Source organism: Mirounga leonina, unplaced genomic scaffold (assembly GCF_011800145.1).
Source record: "Mirounga leonina isolate KUSES-001 unplaced genomic scaffold, KU_Mleo_1.0 Mir_170, whole genome shotgun sequence".
NCBI classification, from domain to species: domain Eukaryota; kingdom Metazoa; phylum Chordata; class Mammalia; order Carnivora; family Phocidae; genus Mirounga; species Mirounga leonina.
In genome coordinates, this window is record NW_023270433.1 from 42,458,763 (window position 1) to 42,482,061 (window position 23,299).

The 23,299-nt window shown below is 36.1% G+C and overlaps 1 protein-coding gene across 3 annotated transcripts in view; it reads left to right on the plus strand.

Annotated features, from left to right (window-relative positions):
• Positions 1–21,083, plus strand: part of PLAA (phospholipase A2 activating protein) — a 38,342-nt gene extending 17,259 nt beyond the window's left edge. Inside the window, exons 5-14 of one of the 3 annotated variants that reach the window (XM_035016531.1) lie at positions 534–701; positions 1,160–1,295; positions 3,653–3,822; positions 7,272–7,429; positions 8,120–8,339; positions 10,450–10,521; positions 13,674–13,742; positions 17,420–17,521; positions 18,909–19,073; positions 20,352–21,083. In XM_035016531.1, coding sequence (XP_034872422.1) covers positions 534–701; positions 1,160–1,295; positions 3,653–3,822; positions 7,272–7,429; positions 8,120–8,339; positions 10,450–10,521; positions 13,674–13,742; positions 17,420–17,521; positions 18,909–19,073; positions 20,352–20,917 — 1,826 coding nt within the window. In that variant the 3' untranslated portion in view covers positions 20,918–21,083. The remainder of the gene's footprint in view (positions 1–533; positions 702–1,159; positions 1,296–3,652; positions 3,823–7,271; positions 7,430–8,119; positions 8,340–10,449; positions 10,522–13,673; positions 13,743–17,419; positions 17,522–18,908; positions 19,074–20,351) is intronic. The other 2 variants (XM_035016533.1, XM_035016532.1) reach the window with 2 other exon arrangements.
• The last annotated feature ends 2,216 nt before the right edge of the window (positions 21,084–23,299 follow it).

Genomic DNA, 23,299 nt, shown 5'->3' on the forward strand with positions numbered 1-23,299 from the left:
ATCTCTCTTAACCTATTCTTTCTATACTTTAATAAAGTTTACTTTTCTATAATGGTTTTTATTTCAAATTCTTAAATAATTGAAATATTTTTAATAATTTTTTCTTAATTTTTATTAGTGCCTTATTTCAGTATTATGTTTTGAGAAATTTAGGGGCTGTTCCTCTTTGTCATGTTTGAATGTCTTGTATGTTATGAATTACTCTTGTTACTGTGGATGAAAAGTTGAAAATGAATTGTCAGGTAAAAAGGAAGAATTGTTGGGATCAGAATCTTATTTCCGAAAAGCTTTAGGAAATAATTTGGAGAAGATAAGATAAATGTAAAATAACTTCTGAAGGCTGGTAATAAAAAATGTTGCCAAACCTAAAATACAAATTTTGGTTATCAGACTTTTCTACAGAAAAAAATTTTCTCTACTTTGAAAATCAGTTATTACTACTCACTGATATGTTTTATAATGTTAGTTAAATGCATAGATCCATCAATGAAGTTATCCATCTTACTGGTTTATATTATTCTTCTTTCATACAGGGCACGAAGACTGTGTAAGAGGTTTAGCAATTTTGAGTGAAACAGAATTTCTTTCCTGTGCAAATGATGCTAGTATTAGAAGGTGGCAAATCACTGGCGAGTGTCTTGAAGTATATTATGGACATACCAATTATATTTATAGCATATCTGTCTTTCCAAATTGTAAAGGTAAGATTAGCATGTATTAAAAATTTTACATTTTATATCAAGCATTGTTCCATTCCATTCTTGTGTTGGGGGTAGAAGCGCTAATTATCAGTTTACTAACTGTGATTTGAATAATTCAGTAGTTTTATCTCATTAAGGATCTTCTCGTAAAGGAGAAAATTGTGTGATCATCTTTATATTAACTCACATTTGATGGTTATGTCAAAAAGTTTTTGGGTATTTGAGGAAAGACGTTTTATAATTTATTGGTGCAAAGTGTATGGTATGTAAAGTGTGAAATATAGAAAAAGATTTTTGAAGTTGTATATGATATGAGACAAATACATAAAATGTAAAACTAATTTTAAAATAGTTTGGGGTTAAAAAAAATTCTTATGCCTACCTGGGAGGGTGATATGTAATACATGTATTTAATTTTATTTATTCAAACTAGTTTTTCCTATATTCATTAATTTTAGATTTTGTAACAACGGCAGAAGACAGATCTCTGAGAATCTGGAAACATGGGGAATGTGCTCAAACAATCCGACTTCCAGCTCAGTCTGTATGGTGCTGCTGTGTTCTAGACAATGGTGACATTGTGGTTGGTGCGAGGTATTTATATTCTAGTCAGTCAATAAATATCAAATGTCTAGGGGGCGCCTGGGTGGCTCAGTCATTAAGCGTCTGCCTTCGGCTCAGGTCATGATCTCAGAATCATGGGATTGAGCCCCGCATCAGGCTCCCTGTTCCGTGGGAGGCCTGCTTCTCCCTCTGCTTCTCTCTCTCTGTCTCTCTCTCTCTCTCTCTCTGTCTTTCATGAATAAATAAATAAAATCTTAAAAAAAAAAAATCAAATGTCTAGGCCTTTGATAGCCTCTCTAGCGCACAGAGATAGGCCATAAGAGAACTTCAGGTGAATTGGGAGACCGTATGTCTATTTCTGGACTGAAAAAACAGTACTAGGCATGACAACTTTTACATTAATGATACATGATATTTTACACTGGTATTGTACTGCAGGTTGTGCAGTCAAACATTGAATGCAAAAGAAATTTGAGAAGGTAGAGATTAGTGTGGGAAAACTTTTAAAGAAAAAGAAATTTGAATTGCATATTGAAAGATAATGAGTAAGAAGGGAAATGATAATTTCTATCAAAACAAATGGTATAAATAAAGGTGTGGCATGGGCACGAGAGTGATACATGTGGGAAATGAAGGAAAACGGTGGAGGACTCATGCTGGGGAATAGTGGGGAGTGCTGATAAGGTGATAAGGCAGTAAAGCAGAGCATAACTATGGAAAGCCTTGAATGCCGGCATTTTTTAGATTCTGTGCTTGAGGTAAAGGTCCTGGCTTTTGAAGTAGTGACATAATTAAAGCATAACCTGCAAATTAATTACATACATAAGTTGGATTTAACTAGTGGTGACAGTGGGCAGGAAAGCAATTTATTTATTTTTTAAATAATAAGTGCTTATTGTTATTTTTTTGTCAAAGATTTATTCATTTGAGAGAGACAGAGCACGAGGAGGGGGAGGAGGCAGAGGGAGAAGCGACTCCCCGCTGATCAGGGAGCCCAACTTGGGGCTCAATCCCAAAACCCCAGGATCATGACCTGAGCCGAAGGCAGATGCTTAAACATCTGAGCCACCCAGGCTTCCCAAGGAAAACAATTTAGAAAGCAGTTCAGTAGTAGGGATGTGCCATTATGAAATGTTATCCCCACAGTGCTAATAGATAAGAGGCCAAAATATGAGATATTGCAGAGGAAGGATGATCAGAAGAAGGATAAAAGAAAAGCGTAAAGCTTCTCCCTTTTGGTGATTGCATTAATAAAATTGGGGAAGTGGGAGAACTGGTTTGGTATAGAAGGTGAGGACCTCAGTTTTAGACTTCTGAGGTTCAAGTTGGGGATATGCCACAGTCATGCCAGTGGATCTGGCATGGAAGATGGAGAAAAAAAGAAAGCAGCAGCTATAAGAGATGGAGGGCCTAATAAAGGAGGTGATTTACTTTTTGGCTGGGTCAAGTGCAGATTTGTTGGTTTCATTATTTTCCTCCCAAGCATATTTAAAGTTGAAGAAAAATAAACAAACGGAAAAGGTGAAGTTCCTGTTAGTGGAAGGTTAAGTAAGAAACCAAGTTCTCTGTAGAATTGGGCAGGATTGGGCGCCTAGGTGGCTCAGTTGGTTAAGCGACTGCCTTCGGCTCAGGTCATGATCCTGGAGTCCCGGGATCGAGTCCCGCATCGGGCTCCCTGCTCATCAGGGAGTTTGCTTCTCCCTCTGACCCTCCCCCCTCTCATGTGCTCTCTCTCTCTCTCATTCTCTCTGTCTCAAATAAATAAATAAAATCTTTAAAAAAAAAAAAAAAGAAGAATTGGGCAGGATTAGTGCATTTGAAAGTGACTAACTTGCTTCTCCTACCCAAAACTAGAGGTTGGGGTTGCCATCTAGTCCAAGGCGAGGCTGGTTTTTTCTTGATTGGGATTACATCGCTAGTTAATCAGAGTAAAGACAGACTCTGTTTCCTGAATGGACAGATAATGAGCATTTGCTATTTTCTAAGCTTTATGTTGGGTGTTTGAATCCTTTGTAAAGTAAACCAACCCACTGCCCTTCTTCATACTCACGTACCTATGTAATATTGACTTGAGGTATATGTTATGTCTCTAGATTTTTATGATGGTAAATACTTAACTTGGAATTCAAAATTGTGTCAAATATCTATTTCTCTGTCCTTTGTCAGTGACTTTTCCCTTAAATTATCCTTTTTCTACCCTAAACATGGCTTTAGAAAGCAGCAGAGGATAGTGTGTGAAGTCAGCATAGGGCTCTACTCAGCCATAAATACATAGTAATGTTTCTCATATTCACAAATACAGATTATTTTTGCTTTGGATCATTCAGATGTGATAATGTTCATGCACTATGGCAGTGACTTCAAATCAATTTGTTTTTTCCTTATAGTGATGGTATTATTAGAGTGTTTACAGAATCAGAGGATCGGACAGCAAGTGCTGAAGAAATCAAGGCTTTTGAAAAAGAACTCTCTCAGGCAACCATTGATTCCAAAACTGGTGATTTAGGAGACATTAATGCTGAGCAGCTTCCTGGGAGGGAACATCTGAATGAACCTGGTAAATATTTCAGTATATGTAGTAGTAAAAAATGCTACCATGTTTGCCTTTTGGAATAATTAGAATGATAAGAAAAAAGAGGTTGTTTTGCTAGTCATTAAGTGTTATTCTCATTGCCATATAGGGATTTTTTTAGAATTTTTACTGTTATACTTAACCACTGTGAGAAACCATGTTCTTGCCTCTGTCTCACAGTTTTAAAGACTTTGAGCTAAACTCCTCATAAACAGGAATCTTGTTTTTGTTTTAAATAAATCTCCTAATACTTAGCTCATATATAGGTACTAAAAAGTCACTCATTTAATACCTTTTGGTTGATTGGATTCTCTGAGAGAGGTTGTATAGACTAAAAATAAAAATGAGTTCAAATAAGGCAATGTCTGCCTAACGAGTTGGGGATCATTTGAGTTTAAATCAGAGGACAGTGGTTATTTCGAATGAAATCTAGATACATGCCTGATCCATTATATCACTGGTCCTCAGAACTTCGTCCATGGACCCCTGAGAATTCTGAGACTCTTTCAGGATGTCCATAAAGTCAAACTAATTTTATAACACTAAGCTGTTAATTTGACTTTTCTACTGTGTTAACATTTACACTTATGGCCCCAAAACAATGGTGGATTTAAAAAAATACCCCAAAACTGCTGGCTCCTCAGTATAGAAATCAAGGTGGTGACACCAGACTGTTCTTGTAGTTCTTGTACTCTTCACTGGCATGTAGGTGCAGTTGAAATAAAAAGCCATTTGCCCATAAGAATGTCCTTGATAAAGCATTAAAAAGTAATTTTACTGCATCTCGACCCTTTAGTGCATGTCTTTGTTAATATTCTAGTTGACAAAATGTAAAGTACAGATAAAGTATTCCAAAGTACCATGGTGTTTCGAGAGTAAGTACTTGTGCATTCCTTTGAGTTGCAGGCTGAACTTTTTCATGGAATGCCATATTTATTTCAAAGAACAACTAACTATGGTAATCCAAGCTTGGGTTTGGGGCAGACTGTTTTTTTTTAAAAAGAACAAAGTGACCATGTCGCTTTAGGGAAAATACTGACAGTATTTATTGCTAAAGATAAAATTCAAAACTCTCAAGTGAAAATTGAAATTTTGGAAAATTTGTGTCTGCTATCAGGAGTTTGTAAGACAGACCAATGGATTTCAGTGTTTAATAGCATAAAAAATTGATATGGTTTCAGATTCTAAAGTATAACCTTTAAAGACCTACTATTTGTAGAATATTCATATTTTTCTGGAAAGGCTATTAAACTAGTCATTTCTCTTTCAATTATATGCTTGAGGTTGGATTTTCTTTATATACTTCAAACAAAACAACAGATTACAACAGATTGAGTGCAGAGGCAGGTATGATAATCCAGCTGTCTTCTATTAAGAGAGACAGTAAAGAGATTTATAAATACATAAAACAAAGCCAGTCTTCTCAGTAAATTTCTAAAACTGTTATTTTTCATTAAAATATTAATTATTCAATATGTAATTATTATTGTTTTCCATTAAGTGAACATATTTTACTTTTTATTTTTAATTTCAAATCCAGTAAGTCAATTAATATAACCCACATTAATAGAAGTTCTTTGGGCTTTTGAATAACTTTTAGGACTGTAAAGAGATCTTGAAATCAAAAGTTGGAGAACTGATGCATTATGCTGTCATGTTTTTAATATTCTTACAATTCTTTTTTTTTTTTTTTTTAAGATTTTATTTATTTATTTGACAGAGAGAGCAAGAGCAGGAACACAAGCAGGGGGAGTGGGAGAGGGAGAAGCAGGCTTCCCGCCAAGTAGGGAGCCTGATACGGGGCTCGATCCCAGGACCCCAGGATCATGACGTGAGCTGAACGCAGATGCTTAACGACTGAGCCACCCAGGCGCCCCATATTTTTACAATTCTTTACAAAATGTAGTCTCTTTGTCATTACACACACACACACACACACAGAGTAAATAAGTACCCAGTGTGTTCCAGGCATTGTTCTAAGCTCTGGGGAACGCAGCAAATAACAAAAGGAACAAAAATCTCTCTTATAAATTTATGTTCTACAGGAGACAGATAATTAAAAAGCAAATAAGTATTGATATAAGTATGTCAGATAATGATAAGTACCATGGGAAACAAAGCAGGAGTTGGGGTGTTTTGTAATTTTAAATACAATGGTCAGGAAATATATAATACTTAGGATAGCATTAGTTGCTGTAACAGATAAATTCTAAAATCTCAGTCACTTAATACAAGAGAAGTTTATTTGTTGAACATTCAAAGCTCAGTTGATGGCAAGGTAGGCTGAGCATGTTTGTAGAGCAGTTTTGTTCCTTGTGGCCACTCAGGGACCCAGGCTGATGGAAACCACCATCTTTAGCATGTAGCTTCCAAGGTCCTCTTGTGTAGAGACATTCAGCCATCAGACAGAATAAAAGGGGAGGATAGAGGATGATGGACTAGGCCTAGAACTGGCTCATATCACACCCAGTCAGATTCCACTGACCACTTCTCAGCGTGTGGCATCTAGGAACTATACCTTGCTACAGCTACAGCTCTACCCTATGGAATAGGAATGTGAATCTCTGGAAGACAGCTAGCTATCTCTGCCACTGAAGGCTTTGCTGAGAATGTGACATTCAAGTCCTTAAGGAGGCAAAGAAGCAAATCTTGCCAACATGGGCAGAATTAAGGGCCAGTGTAAAGACTCCATGGCTGAAGTGGGGAGGTGGGTTGAGGGGAGGCATAATGGAAGGTAAAGTCAGAGAGGATGATATATTAGGCCTTGTACCTCATTCCAAGGACTTAGGCCTTAACCAAGAGAGATGGGAAGCTGTTGAAGGGCCTCCAGCAGAGGAGTGGCAGGAGCGCTTTCAACTTTTGAAAGAGTTTTTATGGTTGCTGTGTTGAATATAGACTTTAGGGAGTTCCAGGGCAAGAGTAGGAGGCCATCCAACTGAGAAATGATGGTGGCTTGTACCATTGGGTAGCAATGGAGATGGCGAGAAGAGGTAGTTTTCTAGATCTTTTTTAAAGATAGAACAGATAGAATTTGCTGAAGGATTGACCATGGAGTTCAGGGGAAGAGGAATCAGACTCTTCTGTACTTTGTGGCCTGAAAAGCTAGAAGAATGGAGGGTCATTTACTAAAGTGAAAATGTTGTCAGAAGATACTCAGTAATAAAACTTGTTTTATTTTTAGTGAGCTGGCCTCTTTCTAGTAGAAACATACTTTTTTAACCTTCCTTTGTTTATATAGGTTCCTTTTAACCATTATTTTCTTTTGGGCCACTTTGCAGTGGAGTAACATTGTAAAATCTTTTAATAAAATTTTCATTTAACCAAATACATATTCTGTTTTATGTATAAATTTTAAAGTTAAATTTTTTTAATCTAAATGGCTTTGAATTTTACTCTGCTATTCTACCTTTGATTCTTAAATGTTCTATTTTAAGGTACTAGAGAAGGACAGACTCGCCTAATCAGAGATGGGGAGAAAGTCGAAGCCTATCAGTGGAGTGTTAGTGAAGGGAGGTGGATAAAAATTGGTGATGTTGTTGGCTCATCTGGTGCTAATCAGCAAACATCTGGAAAAGTCTTATATGAAGGGAAAGTATGTCAACTTCTACTTTCTAATTACCATTATCTTAAAGCATTAGACAAAGGTTTTCTTTTCCCTTTTCCCCATGCTAATAAAATTTTCTTTGGTGTTTGACATTTAAAAATTCGTTTCTATGGAGAGGATTTCCTCTTTTCCCTGCCTGGAAATTGATTTGTAAAAAAGTTCTTTCCATGTAGGGGAGCTGCATTTAATAGATTAGCCACTGTTTGTCTTTGGGTACTTACCATACGTAAACTGTTCCCAACCATTTTGGATTAGGAGCTTCTGTGCCACCTTTCACCTAATGCTTTGTGCCTCACTATATTTAACTTGACAAGATATGAGGGCCCCTACAGAGCAGTGCTTATAATGCCAGCATGTTTTGCTGAGTGGGGCATGGTAACAGCTAATACTTTTGGCCTTGAGATCAACCAATTAGAAACCCTCCTTTGGCCTTAATTGTGTAGTTGTAATACATCTCCTGCCTCCACCCCTAGTGAAACGCTGATCTTGCAGCACATGTAGGTGGTTGCTATCAATCATCATATTCCAAGTGGAAGATTTTAACATTGCATTTTGGAGAAAGTTTAAGTGTTATAATAATTATTTTAAAAAGGACATATAACATCTGTGATATATATGTCATTAATATGAACAGATAAGTTAGTAATCATTTGTCTCCTTTTTGTATTCCTATTGAAGGAATTTGATTATGTTTTCTCAATTGATGTCAATGAAGGTGGACCATCATATAAATTGCCATATAACGTCAGTGATGATCCCTGGTTAACTGCATACAACTTCTTACAGAAGAATGATTTGAATCCCATGTTTTTGGATCAGGTGGCTAAATTTATTATTGATAACACAAAAGGTCAAATGTTAGGACTTGGGAATACCAGTTTTTCAGATCCTTTTACAGGTAAGTTAGGAAAGTCTTCTGTACTTTCAACAATGTTGGTTGTTTTTTTTGTTTTTTTTTTTTGCTTTTGATGTGTTTAAACATCCATTATGATTAGCTGTTTAAATAAAAACCAAGATCTAAGATCTATAGCAGGTTTTTACTTTAAATTCATATAGTAATTCTGTATTTATATAACAATTATATGTTGTTCCTTTTCAAGATTTTATTTATCATTTATTTTAGAGAGAGAGACTGTGCACATGCGGGGGGGGTGAGGGGCAAAGAAAGAGGAAGACAAAGAATCTCAAGCAGACTCCATGCTGAGCCTGATGCGGGGCTCTGTCTCACAACCCATGAGAGCATGACCTGAGCTGAAATCAAGAGTTGGATGCTTAACTGACTAAACCACCCAGGTGCCCCTTTTCCCTTTCAAAAATACAGCCACACTGTAAACTAAATCACGAAAATTTAATTTAGTCATATGAAATGAAAAGAAACTCAGAAGTTCCTTTATATAGTTACTCCTTTTTAAAAATATGTGTTTTGGTGAATTTTAGTAAACAGATTCTTTTCACATGAGGCTAAATTGGTTAGTTGGGCATCAAATCTAGGATTGAACTATGGGTAGTTTGAGTTTACATGTGCTTTGTATTCCACATTTTTAAGTCAATTGTTTATAACATATAGTGTCTAAAATGTTCTAAATGGGGATTTGAGGAGAGGCAGGGAAGGGCAAAAAAAAAAAAAATGTTATAAATGGTATTAGGTTCTCAGACCAGTCCATAGATTATAATCCTAGTAGTATTAGTCTGAGTCCTTTTTCCTAGGAAATGGATTATAATACTAGTTGTACTAGCCTGAGTTTTGGGTCCTGGGAACTGAGGCCATGGTACAGGAGGAAATAAAATGCTTCCTTTTTTCTCAGGTACAGGGCCAGCTCTAAATAAAATTCTGAAATTAGCACCTTATTGTTAATATTTTCCTGTTGTCATTTCTCACAGCATTTTTCATGTGCTAGTGCTCTTCCTTGTTTTACAAGGATTCCATATCCCTTCCCGTCTTCCTCCCTCACAGATACTTCATGCTCCTAACTAAATTATCTCTTCTTTCTCTATTTCAAAATTCCATTGCTCATTCACCTAGTAAAGCTAATGTCACCTGCATGTTGACTTAAACAGAATTATCAGACTGACTCACTACTGAGTATAAATGATGTAACCCCTCCCAATAGTTGCACTTGACAGAAAAAAAAAATGGATTTATTATCTGGGTATTCTGTTGATAGAATTTCAGACAGTACAGAAGAGTGAACACATGATCATAGTATTGTGTCAGCTGTTTTGTGGAGCAGAAGACAGATGTTAGAGCAGCTGGCTCCATCTGGAAATCTTAGCTCTGGCTTTTTTTTTGCTCTTCTGAATCTCTAACTTTATAAGCATCCTTTTGTGTGTACTTTTTACATATGTCTTATTGTAGACACCTCTGATTATTTCCCTAGAGGTACTAACAAAACATATACTCACACACACTCACACACACCACACATTTGTAAAAGTATAAATGGAAATCTCTTTCCTTTGTGGCACTCATCGCCTTTGAAAAATTCTCTTCTCCAGTAGGTTGTAAGCTTCAGTGGATACAAGCAATCTTGTTCCCTGCTGGATCCCCAGCACTGCACGCACTATTTGACACATGAGTTAATGAACTCAGGGGTTCTCTAAAAGATTAACATTTGATGCCTGTGGTTCTGATAGCAACAGCAGGAATTCTAGTGAATTTGTATAGCAGCAGGAACTGATTACATGTGTATATTATTTAGGTCAGAGACCACCTGTAATATCTCCTTTTATATTTGAATTTTTAGTTATTTTAATATTTAAAGGCAGTGGCTAACACCTAATAAAGTGCTAAAGTTGAGAAAATGAAACCTAGAGAATCACTGAAATTTTAGTTTCTTAGTAGTCTTTCGTACTATAAGATGTTGACTAATTTCTGTTATACTGTCATGTGACAGCTTTGCTCTTCTATTTTTTTCTCCAAGCTTAGAGTCTCCTAATGTAAGCATTGTGCTGTTTATGAAATTCAAAATTTTGGCATACTTCAGCTTTTCCTTTGTTTGCATGCATAGGTGGTGGTCGGTATGTTCCGGGGTCTTCATCAGGATCTTCTAATACACTGCCTGCAGCAGATCCTTTTACAGGTGGGATGCAGTTTTGATAAATACAGCTTTCTTCACTTAATGTGTAGCATTTTGCATTATATGGCTTTACATTTTGGAGACATCATCTAATAATTAATAATTCCCTTATCTATATTCCAATTTTGATGGATCTCCTTTTCTTTAACTTCTAATTTTTGCTTTTTCCTGGAGTATTTTGTAGTTTTTCTCATGACTTTTAAATAGCATATTATTAGAACTCATCGTTTTCTCCAGTGGTCCTTCCTGCAAGGAGAGCAAGAGTCATTAAGGGCATAGTTTTTAGAGTCAGATAGACCTTGGTTCAAAATCTGGCTCTACCACTTACTTGCTATGAGAAGTTGGCAAGTTGCTTAACCTGTCTGAGCCTAATTTTTTTATCTGTGAAATTAGATAATAGGGGAACCCACCAACCAAGACACAGCATGAGTGCTATTACTGGCGAGATTCTACTGATCACAAGCAAAGGAGCCATGTGAGTCGTTGATATTGGATGAAGCGGTGCAGTCAAGAAGTCTGTTTAAGCATATTTTGCCTTAGCATGGAAGGACACAGTCCACCCAGGATTAGTCTTCTAATCTATGTTATTAATGGCCTTCGTGAAGCCCTGGAAGTGTTGGTGTATCTCTTCACAATGACTTTATTTACCAAGGTATGCATGCCTCAGCATCAACACTACTGGGAAAAAATTGCCAAGCTTGGACTTTAATGCAGCTGAAGAAGTCTCTGTTTTCAGAGTAGCCTTTGGTGTATTTTATGATGCTTTTGTTGGATCATCAGCCAGAGTTCCCGGACAATATACCCAATTTGGGAAAAGATTCTTGGCACTTAATGGTATCCACTGGCCTTGCCAACATAGATTCCTGTCTAAACCATAGATTGGATCAACACACAACCTTCAGTCACTATCATGAAGTTGTGAATTGCTCTCAGTGAGCTTCTTCTCTCCTGTGAATGAATTGGTGGCCCAGATGCCCCATAGCCGTACCCCGTGCATTGGTAACCAGTATGCTACAATCACCATCTATCAAGATCCAGCTAAATGTTGTGATGGCACAATGGCTATTAAGGAAACCCTTGATGACATAATGCAATTTAATAAGGTAGTAAGGATCTGAAGAGTAGATAAGAGGTGATGGCTTATTCAGACATAGTGATGCCCTGAAACTTAGAACAGCGTAGTTCACAGATCTCATTAGCAGCTTTTTCTTGGAACAGAAGGAAGCTTCAAGCATACCATCAAAATCAAGAGAACTCCTGGGGCCGTCTGTCTCACTGTTGCACAATGTCAGTAACTCCGAAGATTCAGTGATTATGGAGATATGCAAGATAGCATACTAGGATAACAACCACACTATTATAAAAAATAGATAACCGCACCTACATATTGAGATGTTATGAAAATTAAATGGTATAGTACATGTGAAGTTTAGCAAAATGCCTGGACTATATTTAAGCCCTCAATATATTTTAGTATATATTCCCCCAATTTTACCAGTAGCACTGGGGCAAAGAGTTTTTCCCGTTCACCTTACAGCTTAAGGTCAATCTTAATTCTCTTTCCTTTTCCTTATTTATGTGCTTCTCAAACTTCTAATGTTAATTAGAATCATCTGGGATGCTTGTTTAATTCATAAGGTCCTTCCCACAGAGATAATTCTGATACACTAGGTTGGTGAGGAGGTAAAAATTACTCATGCCCTGATCTCTCACCCATGGATTCTGATTAAATGTTCTTTGTTGTTTGTTTTGCCGTTAGGTAACTTTAAAAGCTCCCTATAAGTTTCTAAAGAGAAGCCAATTTGGAGAACCACTAGGCTGTTATGGGTGGGCCTAGGAATCTGCATATTGAACAGGTGACTCTCACGTGGTTGAGAACCACATTTAGAAAAGTGTAGAATTGTACTTTGCCTTTATAATTAATGCCTTGGGCAAGTTATCCAGCCTTCTTCTAAAATAGTAATAATAATGGTATCTAATTGATACTTCAATGAGTATATAATATAAGATGCTTAGCATGCAGGGCACCTGGGTGGTGCAGTCAGTTAAACAGCCGGCTCTTGGTTTCAGCTCAGGTCATGACCTCAGGGTCATGAGATTGAGCCCAACCTTGGGCTCTGCCCCCAGCAGAATCTGCTTGGGTTTCTCTCTCCCTCTCCTTTGCCCCTTCCCCCGGCATGCTTGCGTGCACGCACACACACGCGCACACAGACACTCTCTCTCTCTCCCTTTCTCTCTCATACAAATAATAAATCTTTTTTAAAAAGATGCTTAGCATGCTACCTAGCATATTAGTAAAAACTCAACAAAGCCTCTTATTCTGTGTTCTTCGTTATTTTAATTTATTTATATCTACAGTTTGGGGGTTTTTTTCTTTTGTATAGTTTGCTTTTTCTGTATGTGTTACACCGGTTATACCAATGCCTAGATATTAAATTCAGAGGGGCTGGAAAAGTAGCTCATCTTTCTTCTTCCCACAAAGGCTGATCAGGACTCTGAACATCTCCAAATCCTGCTGATTCTTTCTCTACACTGGTTTTTCATGTTCCTTTCTTTCCATTTTCAATGAGACATCCACAAGTAGGATCTCAAATGTGAGACAGAGCTATTATCATTAGCATCCCTAAATCTTACCTAGTCTCTTTTTTGCTTATGTATTAGCTGATCCTCTCTATTTCAGTAGAATAGTGTTCACATTTATTTTTTTTGATTGTTTTTAATTTTTTAACGTTTTCTTTTTATGTACTCTCTGTACCCATTGTGGGACTTGAACTTACAACCCTAAGATCAAGAATCTAATGCTCTACCAACTGTGCCAGCTAGGCACCCTGTGTTTACATTTCATTATGGGAATCTTTTAATTTCTTCTCTCCAATTCACTAATGCTTTTTCAATTCATTAGCATCTGTAATTATAATGTATAAGGCATCTAATGTTTATTTTGTAATTTGAGAATTACTTTTAAGACTAACATTTATCACCAACTATATGCCAGGTACTATTCTAAATGAATTTATAGCCCATTTATTATGTATATAAATATGCCATGCTGAAGTGTGACTCATAATGAAAATAAGTTATTCTATGTAGAGAGGAGCATTTTGAACTTTAACTTGCAGTTACCTTTGCTTACTAGATGTGTTATTACATTTTAGGTGGTGGTCGTTATGTGCCAGGGTCTGCCAGTATGGGAACTACCATGGCTGGAGTTGATCCATTTACAGGTACACACTTTTCCACTTTTCATTTCTTTTTCTTCTTCTTTTTCTTCTTCTTCTTCTTCTTCTTCTTCTTTTTTTACATTTTTAAAATTCATTGAAACTTTTATTTAATGAAAGATTGAGAAAACTGGTATCTTTTTCTTGCTAGAGAACTTTTCATGTAGTAGATTAAGACCAAACTTCTTGACCTGGCTTTTATTTTTTTTTTTTTAAAGATATTATTTATTTATTTGACAGAGAGAGACACAGCAAGAGAGGGAACACAAGCAGGGGGAGTGGGAGAGGGAGAAGCAGGCCCCCCGCCGAGCAGGGAGCCTGATGCAGGACTTGATCCCAGCGCCCTGGGATCATGACCAGAGCTGAAGGTAGACGCTTAATGACTGAGCCACCCAGGTACCCCTTGACCTGGCTTTTAGAATGTTCTCAGAATTTTTCATACTGCATATGGGACTCATGTAGGAAACTTAAAAAAACCTCATCTCCAGAGAAGCCCACTGAGTCTATTACTGCTCTGGTTTGAGGCCTTGGCAAGTGTAGTTTTTGTAATCTTCCAATGTGATTCTAATGTGTAGCCAGGACTGAAAACTGCTATTCTGTCATAGCTCTGGTTTACTCACTACCCTTATGAAAACTGAGTTTTTTTGCATCTCTCCTTTGTTCATTCTTAATGTATTGAGAATGTTATTCAGGGACGCTTGGGTGGCTCAGTTGGTTAAGCGTCTGCCTTTGGCTCATGTCATGATCCTGGGGTCCTGGGATTGAGTCCTGCATCGGGCTCCTTGCTCAGCGGGGAGCCTGCTTCTCTTTGTGCCTCTGCCACTCCCCCCTGCTTACGTTCTCTCTCTCTCTCTGTCAAAATAAAAACCTTAAAAAAGAGAGAATGTTATTTACTATGCTACATGTTCTGTTTAAGAGGACCCAGAAAAAAAATTGCTTTTGTGATTTAGGCCTATGCTATCTGGCCTTCTCCTGACCAATTAATTTTTCTTTTTTATTCTTAGTATCTTGCCTAGACTCTGACACATCTTACTTGTTCATCAGTGTTGAATATAGGCAGACATGCTTCCCTCTGTATTGACTATTAATAAAATGCAGAACTAAATTTGTGGTTCACCTCTTGCCATATGTTTTCCCCGACTTGTTATTTTCTACAAGAGACTAATATATGTGGGACATATATGTTCTTGACCATAATAAAATATATACTTAACGAATCAGCACTCTACTTAAGAACTAACTTGGTATGTGATGATTTTTGTAAGCTATTTTTTCACTGCAAAAGTAACATTGACTGGTGGTATTGAAGTATAACACAATGATTAAGATTGAGGACTCTGGAGTGAGAATGCTTAGATTCAAATCTCTGTTCCACTACTTTTTACGTGTTTTGCCTTGAGCCAGTTATTCTGTTTCTGTGCCTCTACTTTTCTCATTTGTAAAGTTGAAGTAATGTCTACCTCATGGAGTTAAGAGCTTAAAATTACAAAATGTATATAAAGCACTTTATACAGAATAAATACTTAGTAATTGTTAGCTGTACCTGTTGTATTAGAAAAGGGTCTAAAGTTAACTGTGCTTCCTGTCATTTTTTAGAAGTTATAGTTTTTAACAGTTTGGTGTGTATACTGGGCCTTATATACCTTAGTCAAACTTATTGTCATCTCTTACTTAGACAAATGAAGTAATATCCTCCAAATTGGTCTCTCCATGGTCCATACTGCAGCCAGCGATCATTTTACAGTAGAACTTTGTTTATACTCCTCCCCTGATTAAAATCCTTTAATGGTTTCCCATTGAATATTTTTTCTTGGCTTGTATCACCTTCCTCTCTGCCTTTTTTCTGCCCAGCCATACCGGCCTGTGTCAGTTTCTTGAGCGTCCCATGCTATTTTCTACCTCAGGAGTTTGGTAGATGCTGTTCTGTTTTAGAATACTTGAGCCCTTTGCTTTGTTATTTTTATTTATTTATTTATTTTTAAAGATTTTATTTATTTATTTGAGAGAGAGAGAATGAGAGACAGAGAGCATGAGAGGGAGGAAGGTCAGAGGGAGAAGCAGACTCCCTGCCGAGCAGGGAGCCCGATGCGGGACTCGATCCCGGGACTCCAGGATCATGACCTGAGCCGAAGGCAGTCGCTTAACCAACTGAGCCACCCAGGCGCCCCTTTGCTTTGTTATTTAGATCACAAATTATTGTTTGGCTTTTTCCTCCATTTTCTTTTTTTATTTAATTTTGTAATATAGTATTTATTAAATGAAATTTCCTGGATGTTCACATATGCCCTTTGCTGGATCACCTACTCTATGATAAGCTCGCATTGCACCCTATATTTTTCTTTCTTGTTTTACTTAATTGTTTGGATGGTATTTGATTTGCATTCTCCTTACCACAACTAGACTGTAATGACCAGGACTTTAGGCAATGTCTTTTAGCTCATCTTTGATCATATCAATAAATATTTATGCTTTATAAGCAATTAAAATTAATTTTGTGTATTTATCTCATAACTTAATCTTTACCTACCTTATTCCTGTTTCTGATATATTCAGAAAATCAAAACGTTTTATATGTATTTTTGCGAAATACCTTAATTTTTGCATTGGAACAAAAATAAATTAAGATTTGGCAGGCGAGAATTCTACCACTGAACCACCAATGCTAAATTAAGATTTGGAATGCAGGTAAAATACAAATTAGGTTTAAATTATACTTTAATTGACTTTAGTCACTATGTATTGTGCTAAATTTTCATCCTGTGCCAGTTTTTTTTTGACACACTGCATTTTGGTTACTATAATAGGGACTTAGGAAATAAAAATGTATAAAAGACTAGGACCCTTTCCCTTCAGGAACCTACATCTTGGGGGGATTTATTGAAATGATGGAGATCATATGGCCTTAGTCTTTCTCTGACTGACTTACTTCACTTAGCATAATACATTGTCTCATTCCATCCACATCATTGCAAATGGCAAGATTTCATTCTTTTTTATGGCTGACTAATATTCCAGTGTGTGTGTGTGTTTGTATACACACCACGTGTTCCTTATGATTTCACTCATAATGTGGAATTTAAGAAACAAATGAGCAAAGGGGAAAAAGAGAGAGAGTCAAACCAAGAAACACTCTTAACCATAGAGAACAAACTGATGGTTACCAGAGGCGAGGTGGGTGAGCGGATGGGTTAAACAGGTGACGGGGATTAAGGAATGTATTGTGATGAGCACCAGGTGATGTATGGAAGTGATGAATCACTGTATTGTACACCTGAAACTAATATTATACTTTATGTTAACTAACTGGAATTTGAATAAAACTTATAAAAATAAACTAAATGATGGAGAAAATGACAATGCCTACTATATCATTTGGAATAAGCAGTAAAAGACATGAGAAGAAAGACACAATATGCCTTAAGATGGGAATGGAAGGTTTCATAATTGTTATGTACTCTCTGATCTTTTAAAACTTTGTAAATTAGGTTGAATCTTAGAAGTATGAGAGATGTAGAGAATATGAAATGGAAAGGCTTTTGTTTTACATTTAAGCTCCCAGTCCAAAAACTAAAATTTATTGTAGTTACATATCTAAATAATTGTTAAAACAAAGTCATACAATTAGAAAAATCTCAGTTTTGTCTACTCCTTATGATTTTCATCATCTTCTGTTCTGTAAATAGGGAATAGTGCCTACCGATCAGCTGCATCTAAGACAGTGAATATTTATTTCCCTAAAAAAGAGGCTGTTACTTTTGACCAGGCAAACCCTACACAAATATTAGGTAAGTGCATTTTAATTATACAGTTTTCTCACATATCCATAGACTCTTTGCAGTGCACTCAAGACTGTTTCTCCTCCTCACATGAGCTAGGAACTGGGTGCTTACATGATAGAGACTTCTGTTGTGGGATTACACAACTGCGTCGACTACAAATACACAGTCTGATAATGGACGCTTAATACTTTCAAGAAGCCTTATACAAATATAAGGTAAATGCTTTATGATGATTTTAATGAAAAAAAAAAACTAAAAGGGAAAAATAGAAATCCCCTAAGATCTTAATGTTTTCAGGAAAAAAAATAATGAAAACGAATGAGTAAAGCATTTAAACAATAAAAGTTTTCTCTTAAAAAAATTAGTGGCCCTTAGAAATAATAATAAAAGGCTGTTCAAATTGTCCATTAAAAATGAAACTGCTCAGTTGACTTTGAATGCTTTTTCTGTTAACTTTTTTCTCTGAAAACAAAATGATAGGTGTTTTTTGGACAGAGAATCCTAGCTCTGTTTGCCACGACTACTTCATGAGAATTGAGATATGATAACATATACACCTCAATATAAAATGGGGGGGTTGTCAGAATTAACCTTTATGCCATATTTATAAAAATCATTGGTAAGGGGCGCCTAGGTGGCTCAATCGGTTAACCTTCTGACTCTTGGTTTTGGCTTAGGCCATGATCTCAGGGTTATGAGATAGAGCCTCATGTCGGGCTCCACACTTAGCAGAGAGTCTGCTTGAGATTCTCTCTCTCCCCCAACCCCCGGTCTCTTACTCTGTCTCTAAAATAAGTAAATCTTTAACAAAAAATTGTTTCATGAAAACATGAAACATTCATGTTTCATGAATATGGTAACAAAAGGCAGTATTTCCATTAAATATGTTTTTAAAGTAATGTGATGTCAAATGTGCATATGGAAATAAGTCAATAAATTAAATATTATAAATAGACATTTAACTCTTCGGTTAATTCATTAACAGTCATATAAGTTGACATAAGTTGGCTAAAAGTTGTTATAAATTTTTTCTTTGAGAAAATAGAAGATTGACCTATACTTGCGTATAATGACATGATATTGCTTTGAAAACCAAAATGATTACAAGTATGATCTACTTTAAAACTTACTTGAAGCAGAAAGTTTCATAAGATCTTAGAAAATAACAGGTAAAATAAAAATCATCACAGTAGCCTTTCTTTTTCTCTACTGTGCTCAACTAAAAACATTCACAGGCCTTATTCTTAATTTATGGTCTTTGATAATTGCCATGAAAAGTCTTACCTTCCCCATGGTGTATGGTGGAATACTCTTATTGAAAATTTTGACATTTTTATATCATATTTGGCTAATTACAGTTAGAGAATTTTGAAAGTTTGAGTTTGGGTTCTAGGTAAACTGAAGGAACTTAATGGAACTGCACCTGAAGAGAAAAAGTTAACTGAGGATGACTTGATACTTCTTGAAAAGATACTGTCTCTCATATGTAATAGTTCTTCAGAAAAACCCACAGCCCAGCAACTTCAGATTTTGTGGAAAGCTATTAACTGGCCTGAAGGTATGGAAACAGTCTTTAAAATGTAATTAGAAAGCAGTAAGCATATCTTTTCATTTCTGTCAGTATTACTGGTGTTTCTAGATTGAGTAAAAGTTACCCTGGGTAATTGTAATTCATAGTCTTGATTTGGTCACATGCCTTATGAGAATCTGAAGGGAATGTAATGATCCTCATACATATACCATTTCATATGCCATTTTATAGCATTTGTGGATCCCCTGCAAACCACCCAAGAACGTTTTGTGACCTATTAACCCCAGGCTACAACCATTTGGTATAATTATTTTTTTAACTCACTTAATTCCTTTTAAATTCCAAAAGTGTCCTCTCCCTTATTACTTTTTCATGCTATTGATTAGAGAAGAAAAATCATTTGTCCTGCTTAATATCCCATATTGTGAATTTGGCAGATCACTTAATGTGTTCCACTATCTCTATAGTTCCTGCTAAACATAATTAGATTTTTTTTTAGATGAATACGCTTTATAAACAATGCTGCATACTACCTTTATATCACAGGGCACATAATTTCTGGATTCTTTACTTTTAGTGATGCTAAGATTATAGAGTGGGTTCATTCAGATGGTGTCTGCCCAATCCTTTGAATGTAAAGCCCTCCACCAACCTGTAAGCATCCTATTAGCATTTGTCAACTGGAATTCTATTAAAAAAGCTTTCCCTCTTGGGGCACCTGGGTGGCTCAATCAGTTAAGCACCTGACTCTTGATTTTGGCTCAGGTCATGATCTCAGAGTTGTGAGATCTAGCCCTGAACTGGCCTCTGCACTAGGCGTAGAGTGTGCTTAAGATTTTCTCCTCCCTTCCCTTACCCGACTCCCAGTCACACGTATGTGCGTGCGCTCTCAAAAAAAAAAAAAAAAAAAAAAAGGAATACTTTAAAAAAAAGAAGCTTTTCCTCTTCAACTCTCTGGTCTTATAGGAACTCTCTGGTCTTACAGGATTTTTAAAAGCAAGGTCCCCATCCCATTCATTCCACTAGGATTTATTGAATACTCAGTATGTATCAAGCTAGATAATAACCCATTTAAATTATCTTTAAAGCGTACATGATCCTGTAAAAATAAATCCAGTCTCTATAAATATGAAAAATTAATTAACAAAAGTTTTAGAAAGATACATATTTTGTAAAGCAGGCAAATGGTTTTTAACATTTTCTGAAATGGTCGTGTGTTAATGAAATAAGATTCTTAAAACTGAGTAATAGTCATAGGAATTTTCTGGGTTTTTATAAACATTAATGAATTTTTCTTTTTAATAGATATTGTTTTTCCTGCACTTGACATTCTTCGGTTATCAATTAAACATCCCAGTGTGAATGAGAACTTCTGCAATGAAAAGGAAGGGGCTCAGTTCAGCAGTCATCTTATCAGTCTTCTGAACCCTAAAGGAAAGCCAGCAAACCAGCTGCTTGCTCTGAGGACTTTTTGTAATTGTTTTGTTGGCCAGGCAGGACAAAAGCTCATGATGTCCCAGAGGGAATCACTAATGTCTCATGCAATAGAACTGAAATCAGGGAGCAATAAGAACATTCACATTGCTCTGGCTACACTGACCCTGAACTATTCTGTTTGTTTTCATAAAGACCATAACATTGAAGGGAAAGCTCAATGCTTATCAGTAATTAGCACAGTCTTGGAAGTTGTACAAGACCTAGAAGCCACTTTTAGACTCCTTGTGGCTCTTGGGACACTTATCAGTGATGATTTAAATGCTGTACAGTTAGCCAAGTCTTTAGGTGTTGATTCTCAAATAAAAAAGTATGCCTCAGTATCAGAACCAGCTAAAGTAAGTGAATGCTGTAGACTTATCCTAAATTTACTGTAACAATGGGAACGGGGCTGAGATTTTAAATTGATTAGTGTTTTTTTCTCACGTTTTACATGACTGATTACAGATGGTTAAAAAAAAGGCTGTGGATTAAGTAAAATTTCAGATCTTGTAAAGTGGGGGGTAAGAGGAGATAAAGAAGAAATAAAATTTTTGCACTGATGAACTGTGAGATTTTCCTGTGTGATGTGGGTAAGTTTTCAGGAGTTCAGGAACAAGAATAAGCTAAAATCAACAACACAGATGCTACAGTGGCATAATGTTCATACCTTTGCCACATAAGATAAGAATGTTTATTTATAGAATCTGCTTCTACTACTTAATACCCTACACTGTTACTTGTCAGTGGTTGTCTTTTATTTAACTTCTGCTCTACTCATTTTCATTGCTGATTCTTTCAACAGCACTGATACATTTCAAGGTCTTATTTTAGCATAAGTACTTTAGAATTTTCAAAAATTAAGTTTGTTATAAATTATTCCATATATCAAAAAGATATAATTTCTTCATTTAAGTTACTTGTAAATAGAAATTATGTTTGATGGCTTATTTTTAGATGAAGGAAAAGCAACTTACTAAGCTGCATTAGGTTGTTACCATTTCAGACAGATGAGACCCCAAATTAACTCCAGACTTATGATCCATTTTCTTTTGTCTCTCCCTATTTGAGGTAACTTCATTATTCATTCTAGTTTTGATATTAGTTTATTTTTGGTCATTTCCATGTCTCAAAGGGAATTTGAAATGTGGTGAATTTTATCAAGCAACTGTGCAAGCAATAACAATGTTATTGGCAAGTCCAGAGCCTTTCATGTAAAAGTAGTATTTTTGAGCTTCTAACATGATCCAGGCACTATGCTAACCACTTTGATATTTAATTTCCAAAACCCCTTAGATGAAGAGTGATGGTGTCTCTATTTTCAGAAGTAAGTATAATGGGAGGAATCATGATAGGAGAAAAAAAGAAAAGTGCATACCATACTATACTTTCTAAACTTTTTTTTTTTCTTTTGAAGATTTTATTTATTTATCTGAGAGAGAGAATGGGAGACAGTGAGCATGAGAGGGGGAGGATCAGAGGGAGAAGCAGACTCCCTGCTGAGCAGGGAGCCCGATGTGGGACTTGATCCCGTGACTCCAGGATCATGACCTGAGCCGAAGGCAGTTGCTTAACCAACTGAGCCACCCAGGCGCCCCCATACTATACTTTCTAGAGAGGCATCACAAATTTGTCTCTGAACATCCTAGCAATTAACACAAAGGAGGAACCAGCACTTTAATTACGTAATTTAATGTGTTTACAAGAACTTGAGTTTCTTAAGAGAAGCAGAACTATTCCTATTTTTAAAAGTGGGAAAGATCTTTTCACAAAGAGGACTTTGCCTAAGATAGCAGCATTCTCAACATTTATGGTATACAGAACCATCAATTTACTGGCTTAATGACAAATTGCAAAGAACAGTTCTTCCCCCAATAAGGGAGGAAGGATTTTTGATCATCTGGATTCAAGGAAAAATTTGGAATATCAAAAAAGAATGGGTAAAATATAAATAGGGGGAATGTGTATTTTGCTGAGTATGAAATTGCAACTTTCTGATGTGTACTCAGACTTTAAAAATTCTGTTGTCTGGCTCCATTAGGAACCTTTGCTTTACTCTTTGTTGAATTGGGATTTAGATGGTTAAGTCAAAGTTTTAAATGGCAAAGTTAAGAGTTTAACCCAGGTCAGCCTGGTTCCATTACAATACACTGCTTTCTTGTTAACATGTCCAGTCTAGCATGCAGTTGTAAGTACAAACAATTTATCTACAATATTTTGAAATACTAGGTAGAAACTTTGAATGATGGGAGGACATTAAGAACGTGAGTTCACTCTTCAAAATGTAAGGGGTGGCAAATTGTAAACACTGTTTGCTTCGTATAGTGTACAAGTCTTTACAACAACTTTTAGAATATCAGTATTTCATGTTTATTGAAGAAAAAATACAAAATACAATTTATCTAAAGAAAAAAGATAATCCCACTTGAAAAATAAGTGTTATATGATGGTTTTGTGATATTTTAAAGTCTTTTTCAGTTAAACTTTTTTCCATGGTTCCCTTAATATTTTTTTGTGAATATAAAAACATACATTCATTGAATAAAACACACACATCAAATAAAAATTGCCTGTAATCCCACTACCCAGAGAGAACCATTCTTAACGTCTTGTGGCATATTAGTAGGTGTGTAAATGTGTTGTTTTTGTCTTAAAAGACTGTGGGATACACATTGCACAATAACCTGGTTTTTAAGCTTGCCATTATATTAATATGCATACCTCCACCTTAATAAATATAGTACATTATATGGATCTATCCATTTCCTATTATCTGATAC